The 13561-nt window shown below is 39.5% G+C and overlaps 1 protein-coding gene across 8 annotated transcripts in view; it reads right to left on the reverse strand.

The window, feature by feature from the left end:
* The window catches only part of KIF2A (kinesin family member 2A), a 48233-nt gene that overhangs the window by 19132 nt on the left and 15540 nt on the right, over window positions 1-13561 (reverse strand). For 6 of the 8 annotated variants that reach the window (XR_014503058.1, XR_014503059.1, XM_083403940.1 and 3 more), the window contains 8 exons: window positions 12421-12515; window positions 10834-10950; window positions 10166-10220; window positions 8901-9023; window positions 7479-7579; window positions 6122-6217; window positions 4859-4913; window positions 724-886 (listed from right to left, as the gene is read on the reverse strand). Coding sequence is in view for 6 of the 8 variants with exons in the window: in XM_083403940.1 (XP_083260066.1) it covers window positions 724-886; window positions 4859-4913; window positions 6122-6217; window positions 7479-7579; window positions 8901-9023; window positions 10166-10220; window positions 10834-10950; window positions 12421-12515 (805 nt within the window). In the remaining 2 variants the exon portion in view is untranslated. Of the gene's footprint in view, window positions 1-723; window positions 887-4858; window positions 4914-6121; window positions 6218-7478; window positions 7580-8900; window positions 9024-10165; window positions 10221-10833; window positions 10951-12420; window positions 12516-13561 lie in introns of those variants that run through there. The other 2 variants (XM_083403941.1, XM_083403938.1) reach the window with 1 other exon arrangement.

A 13561-nucleotide genomic window follows, 5' to 3' on the forward strand; every position in this document is an offset into this window, starting at 1 on the left:
ATTAAGAATTTTTGGGGGATGGTGGCTTTAGTGGAAATAAGATAAAGATATGAGATATTAGGATTTAAGGGTATAAGATCTAAGGTTTTTTCTTTTCTTTCTTTTTTCATTTAGTGAATTGGAGTATGGACATTTTTTTTTTTTTTAGATGCTTACTTGATGGGAGAATAAAATTTAAAGGGATTAAGGTAAATAAGTGAGTAAGCAGTGAAAGATGGAAAGAATTTGCTGATCCGATTAATAACTGGAATACAAGAAGGGAGGTGGGAGGAGGCCGAAGAAACAAGTTATAGGAAGATGGCATTTGAAAAATGGAATTTTTTTCTTTTTGAATGTTTTTGTTTGTTTTCTTTTTGTGTTGGTGGGGTGGAGGGAGGGTGTTTCTTTTATCTATTTTTCGGGTTTTTGCTCCCCCCCCCTTTTCCTCCTTCTATTTTGTTGTATCTGGTCTTTTTATTTTTGTAATTTTGTCTTTGTATCTGTGGAAAATTTAATAAATATTTTAAAAACAAAAACAAAAACACTCACACTGGATAAAGCTATTACACTTTAAATATAACTGTGGCTAGGAAAATATGTTCTTTTGGGAGGATGAAGTAGAAAAAGAGACAAACACATAGGAATTGCAGTAACAACACACAGGAATCCAAGTTAAACAGAACATCAGCTTACTGACAGGAGAAAACAGCAACAAACTTCAAAATGGGGACAAGGAACACATACCTGTACACCATTTCATTAGGAGCGCTGTCATCAAAGGCATAGTCAAAGCGGAAAGTTTGGTTTTCTAAGTACCGTGTTAAATCTACCTTTTGTTTGGGTTCATGTACCATCACAACATCTTTGCTAGGGATTGTTATTACATCAAGATCTTTCATTACAGTTTCTAAAAAAGCAATTAAATGTGAATTAATTTTTTTGGATACACAAACTTAACAATTAATTGAGACATTAGTCATACATCCAAAACAGTTAAATCTTTTCAAAGCAATTTATGTGAATCTGGCATTATTATAACGTGCATCTTTTGAAGAAAAAAAATACATATGTACATGTATTTTCAGGCTGTTCAGTTTAAACTAGAATCATCTTCAGTCTATTTGGTTTTTTTTTTAATCTGCATGCATAAATAGTTTGTTGCAAGAACAGTACATAAAGAAATCATTACCCATCTTCAAGGGAACAGGAGATAGCCAACTTGATTTCATCAGTTTGTGCATTCATTAATATTAGCTATTGTTAATTGTATGAAATGCCTGAGTCAGCAACAACATACACAAAGCCCAATGTTCCAAGAGACATGCAAACAAAAAGTGCTTTGTATGTACAGTCAAATGCATTAATGTGTCCTATTTCTGTGAGGGGGGAAAACCCCTCAGGACAGAAATCAGAATATATTGAGGTTTCTCATACAAAGAGCTCTACATTGAAGTGTTTTGATTCTGACCTTTCACCTAACCACCCAGTTACTGGGAAGCAACCAAAGTTTAGCTTTGAGAGAAGTGTTGTAACCATGTGGCAGGAAAATAAATTGGAAATTTCTGCCCTATATTTGCAAGTGAAACACAGAAAAATATTACTGGAAAGAAAAAGCTCAATAGATGGTTCTTAGGGCACACTATATTACAGACTTGACTATACTTCAAGGCCCATTACACCCCAATTTTGTTCTTTTTAAAAAAATATTATCTGAATACACAAATTCACAACTTTTAAACATCTTAAGTAGCATGCCAAAACTCAACAGAGACACACATCTCCCTATAGTTTAATTTAGCTAATATTGGTTATACAAGCAGGATAAACAGATTGTGATCTGTCTCCTAGGAAGATTACAATGAATCTCATTACATTATAAATGAAAACATTAAGGGTATACTTAGTCACTCAGACCTTCAGAATAATGTTGGAACTTCAGGTTTTACAACACTGAGTGAATTATATTTTTAAGTTCAGAGAGTTAAAGACGCTCACATTTCATGTTTCACTTTAAAAACTAGAATGCCCAAGTGAAAATTCTGGAAAAGTTGATTAAATAAACTTTTATTATAGCACCAAACCTCCTCAATATATTGTCTTGTAATAGTTCACCCAATCATACCTGGTGAGGACAGAGAAAATGAAATCCTATCAAATCCTATATGGGGACCAGCCGCAAATCTGAAGGCCCTAGCTTTTGACACCTGAGGTGTATGTTTTTTGGAGCCACCTTGTTTTTATACTTGTGGGTTGTTTTAAATTTTTTGTAATGTTGTATCCTGCCCTGGGACGCGGGTGGCACTATGGGTAAAACCTCAGTGCCTAGGGCTTGCCGATCGCATGGTCGGTGGTTCGAATCCCCGCGGTGGGGTGAGCTCCCGTCCCAGCTCCTGCCCACCTAGCAGTTCGAAAGCACCCTTAAGTGCATGTAGATAAATAGGTACCGCTTTATAGCGGGAAGGTAAACGGTGTTTCCATGTGCTGCGCTGGTGCTGGCTCACCAGAGCAGCTTCGTCACACTCGCCACGTGACCCGGAAGTGTCTCCGGACAGCGCTGGCCCCCGGCCTCTTAAGTGAGATGGGCGCACAACCCTAGAGTCGGACACGACTGGCCTGTACGGGCAGGGGTACCTTTAACTGCCCTGGGACCTTACAGTGAAGGGCTGTAAGTGTGTGTGTGTGTGTGTGTGTGTGTGTGTGTGTGTGTGTAAATGGCTACAACTAATTAGATTTCAGCTGATTAATACATCAACTGGTTGAATACAGCCTACGTTCCTAATAAAATCTACATTACAATCCGGTGACTGAAAGATAGTAGGCTCCAACAGTTCTGTGATATAGTCAATGTGTGACATCCTATATAACCACAGGATGGTTACACTCATTCTGAACTGAAGGGCAGAGAAGTAGGGCAACTTCCACATCAATGGACTGTCCAGCACATAAAAAAGAAGCTGTCACAGACCCTCTGTCTTTAGATATGAGTCAGAGAGCTGAGGAGAAAAGCAGGCTACTTCCCTTCCCCCATCTGAGGAATACAAAGGCGAAAAGGGTAGAGAAAGAGCCAAAGTAGGAATGGAAACTACCAAGATGGCCTTGACAACTGCCATATAGAGATGGAGGAATCCCCATCACCACCCTCTTAAAGCATCAGCAGCACTTTATTACTTCCACCCAGCTTTTCCCCAGGTAAGGAGCAGACACGGTTGGTTGTGAACTCAACTGAGGCCATACAGAAATCTATGGGAGGTGTGAGATCTTCATGTTTACACATAGTGAGACCAGGATAATTCCAAAGTTATCTTAGTACTAGAAGGGGAAATTGGCCCGTTGTCATCCATCTACCACCTGGATTTGGTTCCCGACAGAATAAGATGAGCTGCAGAATGTTTCCTGTTCAGCCCTGCCTTCCTAGCCTTGGAAGCGTTCAGCAACCTGTGCAAGTGCTCTCCCCCATCCCATATCTCTTATGAGCTTATCCACACTTGCCTTTTCCCTGCTGTTTTCCCTACTCTTTCAGACACAGGTCCATGCTTTAAAGCTCCATGTCAGAGTGCCCCCCTCTTTGTTTGCTGTGCTCCAGAGCTCTCCCCACGAAAACCCACCCTTTAAAGCCGAATTTGAGAAAACAGCAATTTAGGTTTTCAGCAGATTGCCATTTGCTCCGACTGAGCTTTAAAGAGCAAGTTTCTTCCAGGTAAAGCTCCGGAGCAAAAAGAAAAAAAGGGTACTCAGAAAGCGCAGAGGAAAGGCAACTATAGATAGATAGATAGATAGATAGATAAAGCCCCATTACAGTTGGGGGAAGATACATCAACTCTTCTCCTAGTCTTGCCAGCTCCTGTGAGAAATCAGAAAGATATATAGAGATAATACCATGATATTCAAAGTGATGCTCAAGGACCTGCATGAAGAAAGCCAAATATGCCTAGAACTTAAGTTATAGCTAAATACGCTCTACAGAGCTGCTAGCATCATAATATTTAATGCATCATTGCTCTTCACAAGACACTCAAATGGAACATTATGTAACCATCTCATTACATAATTCCCAAGCACTCCCCTCCCTAGAGAAATTCCATCACAATTTCAGCATTTACACTAATATCTAATTTAGTTATGGGAACATTAGAAGCTTCTAAATAAACTAGGTGTTTCTTTGAACAGAAGTGTTACTTACATAGAACCAGGCATTTGAGGTTTAGATGAATAAAATAACCTTCACTTTGGTAAAATACTGCCACAACATTTCATCTTTTTTTGGGGGGGGGTACTATATTTAACTTAGAGAACTCAAATAGTCTAGGCCTGCCTTCCTCTTGGCATTTCAGAGGGAATGTGAAGACTTTTTTGAAATCCTTCTAGATACCGAAGTCTGGATTGCTACTCGGTCTTACATAGAGGAAGGGAAGGGAGACTTCCTTTTTTCATTGATTATTGTACTTTTCGTGTAAGTTACCTTGACCTTGGAAAAGACAGGCCCTCTTTACAAATTGTGATGTCCATATGTACAGAACCATGCTAAAAGGAGACATCACTTCTAGATATGACCAAATAAGGAGGTTTCTGGGTTCAATCTAGCCTATACAAGCACATCCAGAAAACCAAAATTATAGTTTGTTTGTGTGTGTGTGTGAACCAGAAATGGTCCATTATTTTTTATCAGTAGCTTGGCTCCAAATGTGCTCTAGGAGAAATCCAAATGCTTGGTTATCCTAGTACCCACTTGATAAAACTTATTCACCCTCCCTTATGGAAACCTTTCGGGGCAGCCTGAAAAAAATCAACTCAGCATGTGGCCTCAAGACAAATATAAAATAAAGTTATTACCCACCTCCCAGAAACTAGATAAAAGCCTGCATATTAAAAAGAGGCCTACCTTTTTTATTTAGTGGTCGTTTTCTTACACACACACATATCCTGTGCTCATCAATCTTAAAAAAAAAAAGAGTAAATGAAATTAGTAATTCTGAACCAATTCTGAAACAGAAACTTAAAGACAGTTTATTTCAATAATTATAGTGATGTACGTGATCCAAAAGAAAAGGATTCAGCAGCAGGTTATACCCAACCTTAGTTCTACTGAAATGAATAGACAGCTAACAGGTTCATTAATTTCAACGAGTTTACTCTGTTACAAAAGTATCTATAGTGAGATAAGCCTCACACGTGACCTTGAAATAAAATACTGTAGACACATGTGGTTCAGCCCTCCACAGAGCAAAAAGCTCAAACTGCAGGACATATTCCTTACAGCTTTTCAGGACTATGCTCAATATCATTGTGGTCTATGCAGATTCTCCTGGCCATTTGGAAAACACCTGAAAAGTGATAACAATGTTTGCATGTTGCTATTTGAATTACTTGTTATGCAAGCCATCTGCATAATTATTCATGTTACGGTTTGATCAGATATTATGCTGGGCCACTTTTATCACAAACAGGAACAGGTTTAGAAAAAGAATTAAGATCTTACAGTCTCCAGCCATAACTACTGTAATCTCAAAGGTGCATTTAGGAGCCTCTGAGATTACAGGTTGCCATGACTGAGATTTGCCAGTTCCCAGCTCACCAAAATATATGACACCCACACATATCTTTGTCAATGTAGAGGATATTAAAACCAAAAAGCTTGCGGAAGTACAACAGTTACAATATAAGCCTCACCACACACTGTATTTACTCGAGTCTAATGTGCCATTGAATGTAATGTGCACCTCAATTTTCAGAACCTTGAAAGCAACGAAGAACTTGCTGGAGCATGTAATGTGCATAGGCAAAAGGTGTACTCTTTACAACAGACAGGCTGAAAGTTTTGAGGCAGCTACAGGTCTGGCAAGGAGAGGAGCCAGGCAAGGCGGGCCCGCTAGCCAGCAGTGGGTGCAGGCTCCGTCCCACCTCTCCATTGAGGAGTGCACAGCCGCACACGCACCCTGCCAGCAGTGAGCTGCATATTTTACTCAAGTCTAATGCACCATAGAATCTAATGCGCACCCAATTTTTTGCAGCTTAATTTGGCGAGAAAAAGATGTGCAATAGACTTGAATAAATATGGTGTTTATTATTTGGCCACATCACACTGTCATTTACTATTTTAAACATTCCCAAATTCTCACACTGTGAGAGTTGAAGCAAAACTTACTGCGTCTGCAGTTGTCAGTGGTCTATAATCCAGACTCCCCCTGAAATCTCTGATCATACACATAATTTCATAATTTGGATTTGTAGCATCAACTTCCTAAAAGGGCAAAAATAGCTGTCAACTTTGTAAGATAGAATAGTTCTCTCTCATACATTATGTTCTGATACGATACCTTTTTGTTTGCAATTTAACATTTTTGCCAGTTTCGTGACATTTTCCCAATTTTTTTTAAAAAGAATTGCAAAAATTATGCTTGCTAATATTTCATCTTGGAACAAAGCATAAGCTTCCTTCTCTTTTCCAGACCCTCCTATGTAAAATATATTTGATTCCGTGTATACTTGAATCATTTGGACAAAGATCCTGAAAACCGCTCCTCATTAATATGGATTTGTAGTTGGCTAATTAAGTTGAGCACTCAAAAGTGCTTCTGTTGCTCAACAACACCCAAAATATATCAACTACATTTTCTTCTTCAAAAAAATGTAAGGGAGGGATTCAACATTACACCTTTCTGATTATTCCATCGGCACAAGCATTTCTTGTCCAGAAGGGACCAATCCCTCCTCTCTCTACACCAACTGGGGGTTCTCCAGACCCTTTCATGTTCTGCTTGATTTACTTAGATGCAAAATATTCAAAGACGCCTTAAAGGACTCAAACTGGATGGCACATTTTAACATAAGCTGGCTTTTTCTGAATAAGTAAAGGCAGTCCAACTGACTTCAAAGGTAAGGTGTTTCCGGGTGCTCAGCTGCTCCCAACATGAAAACCCACTCCCACCCTTCATCAGCATCAGAGCACACATGCAGGCTTTAAAATTACAATCTGCGTATTAAGTTCTTTTTCATGAAAAGGAACAAAAAAGTTTGTTCCTTGCTAATTTCTGACAACTAGGGGCAGAAAAATCTTCAGCAGCTTAGGACCATCAGTACAACATCAAGTTGCTTGAGTACCAATATTTCTTGTTACGTCAATAAGAGACTGAAAATACATGGGGACATAACATGCAAGCTGCCGACAGGATTATGCAAGTGGTTCTTCTAAAGCTCCTGATTTGTGACAAGACTCATTAATGTTAACGGATTTGCTTAAGATTAGCAACTTTTTGAAATAAAGATTGTAGCATCGCGTTCACTTTCTACTCACTGAGATGCTTACAGAGCTATTTAAGTAACACTTCTTAAACCTCACTTTCTCAAATATGGCATCCTCGTAACAAGTATGCAGTAAGGATTTGCCTACACCATCTTAGGAAGAAGTAGCTAATGAGCCAGGAAATTCAACATTAGTTGAAGTAACTTGCTAGAATACAGATTATAAATACGAGCAAGTGAACAAAACTATAAAAACAAACCTGAGCACGTTTCTCTCTAAGTTCCTGCTGTTGTAATCTTCGTTTCTCACGTTTTTCCTGCAACTTTTCAACTTCTTTCACACAATTTGATTTTCTACGTGCTTAAAGGGGAAGAAAAGCAAGTTTCTTTTATATGCATTCTACTTCAAATTTTAAATCATTTTACCACTGAAACTGAGAAGTGCTTACGTTATTGAACTTCCTAAGATGTTCAGCATAAACAGGGCTTAATTTCGGCAATCTGATTACTTTCAGAACAGTCCTGGGTCCTCACTTACACAGCTCATTTTGTGCTGATACAAGGTGAGGTGGGGGGGCAGCTGAAGATATTGCTGATATCTTGCTGGCATTGCTAAGTGGAACACAGCATGGTTACCTTTCAGCCATGCTGTGGCTCCTGTTCCACCTGGCTGGTCCCCCAATGCCTAGCTGTGCTGGCAGATTGCTTGGGGCAGTACTTTGCTGTGAACCAGAGACAGCATCCTTCTTGTCCAATCCCAGGCTACAGGTTAAGAGGTCCAGTTTAATCTCAACGACTTCATCATCCCATCCATTCTCTCTCATTTACAGTACTCATTGATTACCTTGCTATGGACATACATTAGTCATTAGATTGACAAGACTGGGAAGGAATTTTACCCTCAATAATGATTGGCCTAGCAAAGCAGGGGGGCTGCCTTCACCATAGCAATATTTTAGCTGCTTATTATGTTTCTATGTTTTCTGTTTCTGCCACAGTGTTATTGACTAGCATTGGAGGCATATGATAGGATCCTTGGATGAGGGTTAACAGGGCTGGAATTTGGGGGGGGGGGGCAAAGGGAGGGTCATTTTAAGGTCCAGCCCTGCTTAGGGGTTGTCGTGCCTGCCTCATCCAAGGTTGACAGGAATGGTCACTGCAGTTGTACCATAGCTGCTTTGAGCCTGTTTTCTACCCCTTCATGTTTTCTCCAGAATGTGGGCTGAGTAATAAAGCTGACAGCAGCAGAGCTGCAGGAAAGTCACATTCTTGCCCTATACCAAGTCAAACTCTGTGTAAGCCAATGAAGTTGGGGTCAATGTTAACCTCCCTACTACCTCAGTGTAGTTCTCTCAACTCTACAGGCACAGTTTAAGGGATATGGACAGGGAAATGTAACAACACACAGCAGGCACCAACTTACATACATGTTATTCTCTTGGTTTGACCTAATAAAAGGTCTGGTCAATTTTCAATAATGGGCCATTATTTTAGAAGAACTAACAGAACTAACAGATACTCTCGTTACCAACAGGACGGTGGAAGAACAATCACATTGTGATTTCTCTAAGTAAGCATAACATTGTGCAGACAACTCACTTCTTATGAATTTATATAATTGCCCAAGAGAATGTACATGTAATGCCTAAAATGAATGAATCTTTGATACATGATTTACATACAAGGGGGTCCAAATTCCTTTTTTGCAGCTTGAACTGGAGATATATCTGAAACACTACCATTCTGTTGTGTAGAGGAAGACTGTTCAGGAAGCTGAGTAGGCCGCGCACGTGCAGAACCAACCACTGCAGAAAACAAAAAAACAAAAAAATTACTGAGAGAGTGAGCATAAACAGAAAAGAAGGAACTGCACCAATTTCTAAACAGAACGATTAGTTAATCAACAGAATAATGTGTAAAACCAAAACAATTTATAATTAAGAAAAACTTTATAAAACTCTTTTTAGAACATAAACTGGTACTTTAGGCGACTATGCTATGAGACAAACCAATATGAGAATCAAATATACATGAACTATTATCAACTGCTGGTGGGGGGGGGGGGGATGAAATTAATCCCTCAATATGACACATCGGTAGATGTTGTTTCCAGGCCAGCAGAACTATTGAAGCAATTCTCCCTTTATATTTCAAAACAAGTTGCATCAGGGAGGAAAAAATAGAGGGCTTGGTGGTAAGTTAATCACATGTTCCATAAACCTTTGTGAGGAACTAGTTGGGTCTTATTATCTGTATATCAGCCCAGATATTACACATGCATGCAGATTGTAGGAGGAGTCCCACACCCTATTTAGGTATAAATATTCATACTGCTACTGGAACTGATAAATCAAGGAGGTGGAGCAGAGGAGTATTTACCAAATCCTCTGGTTGGTGTGGGAGTGAAGTGAAAGAACAGGACAGGGATGAACTACAAAGAGATTTTCATCCCAGGCAGTTTTCTCCCTCTCTCCCTCAAGCCCCCTCTGCTGTCATGCTCAAATGGCTTGAATATAACAAATGCTTAAGTTCTCTTCTGCAGTTCCCTCTATCAGCCAACTAGAAAGCAAGTCTGCAAATAAGAAGCAAAAATAACTCAGATATGAAAGGACAGGTTGCTTATCAGTAGCTGATGTGTTCTGAGTGGTCCGGGAATTGTCTATACAACTGCAAGATTACTCCGGGACAAAGAAGAAAGGTCCTTACTCTCACAGCGGGCCAACTATAGCATAAACTCAAGAACAAAAGAAGTAACTCCTTTTGTAATTCTGGACATCCTAGCTGGTTGAGTGCAGGTAAAATGTAAAACAAAATTACTAGGCAGTGAGTTTACAGGGATGTAAGGCACAGACAAAATGTTTTGCTATTAGAGCTGGACAATTAAAGTGGAATTTATCGCCTTACTTTTTGCATTTTCAAATGGGATATAAATCATTTGCTAACTTACCTCTGTTGTCTCTAGTAGGAGCTTCAACTTTAGCAGGTACCACTGTCCTTCGATTCTAGAGAAAGACAGACACTGTTAATTTGTCAGGCAATCTGCAGGTTTTTTTCCTTTTTTAAAACTAAGTAGTCGGCTGATTCATAGCCCTTCAGCAATTAGGGAGGATCAGCAAGACAACAAAATTCTCAGAAATCCTTTACACCCTTCCCCAAGAAAAACAGCAAACTTGATATATAGCTTGCCTGCAAATGAATCTTTTCAAACTGGGTAAATGAGCTGTAAAATAGCAAATTATGTTAAGCTATTGGTAATCAGGTGTGAGGCAGGTAAAGATATGGTTGGGCCTAAAAGGGGTCAGCTCATTGTCAAGGCTTACAGAGCACTGTGCCTTTGCCTGCACAATTTGATTCAAACTGCATGGGTAAAATAGGTCACTTGATGTCATGTGAACAGCCCCACTCAATGGTAAAGCTTGGGCCATGGAGGAGACCCGTGCTATATAAAATGTGTTGTTGGCATGAAGAAAGGCAAAGGTCAATAAAGAATTAATCTCTGTGCACTGCCTATAAAAACCATTGAACAGCTAAACCTAGAATTCTGAAATAAAGAACATCATGTAGCAACAGGCAAACTGAAGAAGAGTAAATGACATTGCATTATATATTACCAACCTTCACAATTTTGTTCACTTTAGCGGAAGGTGTTGGAGGTGGTGGGGTCTCTGGGCTGGGATCATCTTCTTCAGGAGCAAGGTCTGGGTTAAGCGAAAAAATACTCTCCAAGTCAATCTGCATATGAGAAAGATAGATTGTTCAAAGCAAACAAATAAATCCTGCATTTTAATTAAAACAAAAACAAAAAACCAAGACAGGCCACATGGTTTCATTGCCACAGAGTAGCAGCTCACTTCCATTTGAAGCCTCCACATCATTATATTGGGTAAAAAGTCCTTATTTTGCCTGGGAAGATTAGTGCCAATGTCTAATTACTTAGCACAAAGTGAATCTGCAGTTCCTACTAGCACGCTTTGAAATGGAAAAGGGAGTATCCCACCCTTCTATACTCTGGCCTGGGAACATTTTTATTCAATCAAGACAGCCATATATCATTTAACAACTGACTGATAACAGTCCTGAATTTCTCAGTACTGCAACACACTCTAGAATTCAGCACACAAACTCTTTTGCCAAAAAGAAAAGTTAATTCATCTCTTATTTGTGTACCTTCCAGGTACCACTCCACTCTTATTAGCTTTTTAAAAAAAAAAGACAATGTGACTGAGACCTCTAAAAGCAGTGCAATTCCCAGAGAGGCCCTTGCTAGGGTAAACTCAGCCTTATACCTAGAACTCTCAGTTTGGGGCAGTCATCTTTGCACCCCCACCTCACTCAGCGATCCTTGCCTGGTGAAGCCTCCTCCTTCCTGTATTTTAAAGAGGAAAGAGTAAAATTTTCTCTCCCCCACCCCCCGCCCCACTCCAGCCTTCTCCTTCTGCCAGTTTTCCAAGAAATGTGCTAATTTCTGAGCTAGCTCTCTTAGACAGACAGGCAGCCTGTTCTCCAGAAAAACACAGTCAGGGCCACAGAGGGATGAGATCCCCCCCAAAACATTAGTTTTTCATGTTCCAGAGGGGTCGGTCCCTGAACATAGAAAAGTAGGCTTCAGATTTGTGTAGACACATATCTCAAGCAACCACGGCAACAACTGGTTTAGTTTTAAATACCAAGATACTACTACTGTTTTATGCTGATGGCAGCATTTTAACTCTATTTCTCCTTTGTGTTGCATGAAAAAAGCACAGCTGAATGGGGGAGAAGCTTCTATATAATAGGCACTTTTTTCCTCCCCCACTCCTGCTGCCTCCACCCTGCTGGAGAACAAGCTATAGTCTTGCTTGTCATTAGATCTGAACCCAGACTCATAGTTTGCTTGATGCCAGGATGAGCAAGGGAAGAACAAAGTGCTTATAATTTCAGCAGCGTGCACTAGCACACTGCACTTTCACATTTAACTATGGTTTAATGTGACGTGTGAACCAGATCTATATGAAACAAGCATTTAATAGCTATTTTCATATGTCATCATACAGCCTATTCTGTTGGCCTTCACTTCACCAGTACATCTTCAAAACAGTCACAGAGCTTTATATTGCATTCTGAATGCCTATGGTCCATTATATTATATGTTAGGCCAATTTTGAACCAAGATCAGCTGAGAACAAAAATAACTTTTTTATAGTCAATATGATTATATTGTACCTCTTTTCCTTTAGTATCACCATTTTCAATCCACTCAACAGTAACACTTTCGTTATCTTCATTTAAAGAGGTCACCATAGCTTCATGTATTCGGCCTGAAATGGAAATATAAGTACTCCTTCAACAATTTATAGAATTTCCATCAAAATGGCGTTATTCCATCTCTATTATTTCATTTGCAAATGAATTCATTATTTTTTAAAAATGCATCACACTTATTTCTATACCACTGACATGCAATCACATGTCTACTCCATAATTCCATTGTTTTCAGTGACACTTACTATCTGGTCAATGCATGCAGGCCTTTAGCCTGAATTGCATTTCTAATAAAATACTTATTTTAAAAAATTTCAATATGGCTTATATTCCCCTTTATTTTTCCTCAAACACTGCTATCAATCAATCCCAGAATGTCAAATGACACTCAGAACTTACACCAGAAGCTGCAGAAGGAGTATGCAACATGGTGCCCTTGAGATGTTGCTGGACTTTCATCATCCTGGACCACTGACCATGTTGGTTGGGGCTGATGGGAACTGAAGTCCAATAACATTCTGGGGGTACCACATTGGCTACTCTGGAACAACACCCATATACTCCAATATGTGCACAGAAACGTGCAATAAATGAGTTTTCATAGCAACGCCACAGACAATTATGTGAAGATTAATTTTTAAAAGTTATATCCCAACTTATTCTCTGAAGAGACTACCGTAATCTCCCCACACACAGTTAAAATAGTACCATAACAATACCCAACAGATTTAAAACTAAGCCAGTGCAAAATAACTCAATTAATTGAAGGTCTTGTTAAAAAGCCAGGTCTTCATCAACTGGTTGAAGCAGACCAGTGATGGGACCTGGCAGGTTCCATTGATCAGGGCCTTATCAGGGAAGGTGCACAATTGCATGTTGTTGTACAGTGGTACTTTGGTTCTTGAACTTAATCTGTTCCAGGAGTCTGTTCAACTCCCAAAACCATTCATTAACCGGCCAATCAAATCAAATTAAATCACATCACATAAATTCCGAATTACAAAGCCGAATTTTAAATTTTGTTGGGGGGACCCATATTTCAAGATCCGAAGGGGGATTCTGATCATCTTCTTGCAACTGCATTAATGTCCAAATCAGTCCA

The sequence above is a fragment of the Podarcis tiliguerta genome (genome assembly GCF_965153285.1).
Source record: "Podarcis tiliguerta genome assembly, chromosome: 11".
Taxonomy (NCBI): domain Eukaryota; kingdom Metazoa; phylum Chordata; class Lepidosauria; order Squamata; family Lacertidae; genus Podarcis; species Podarcis tiliguerta.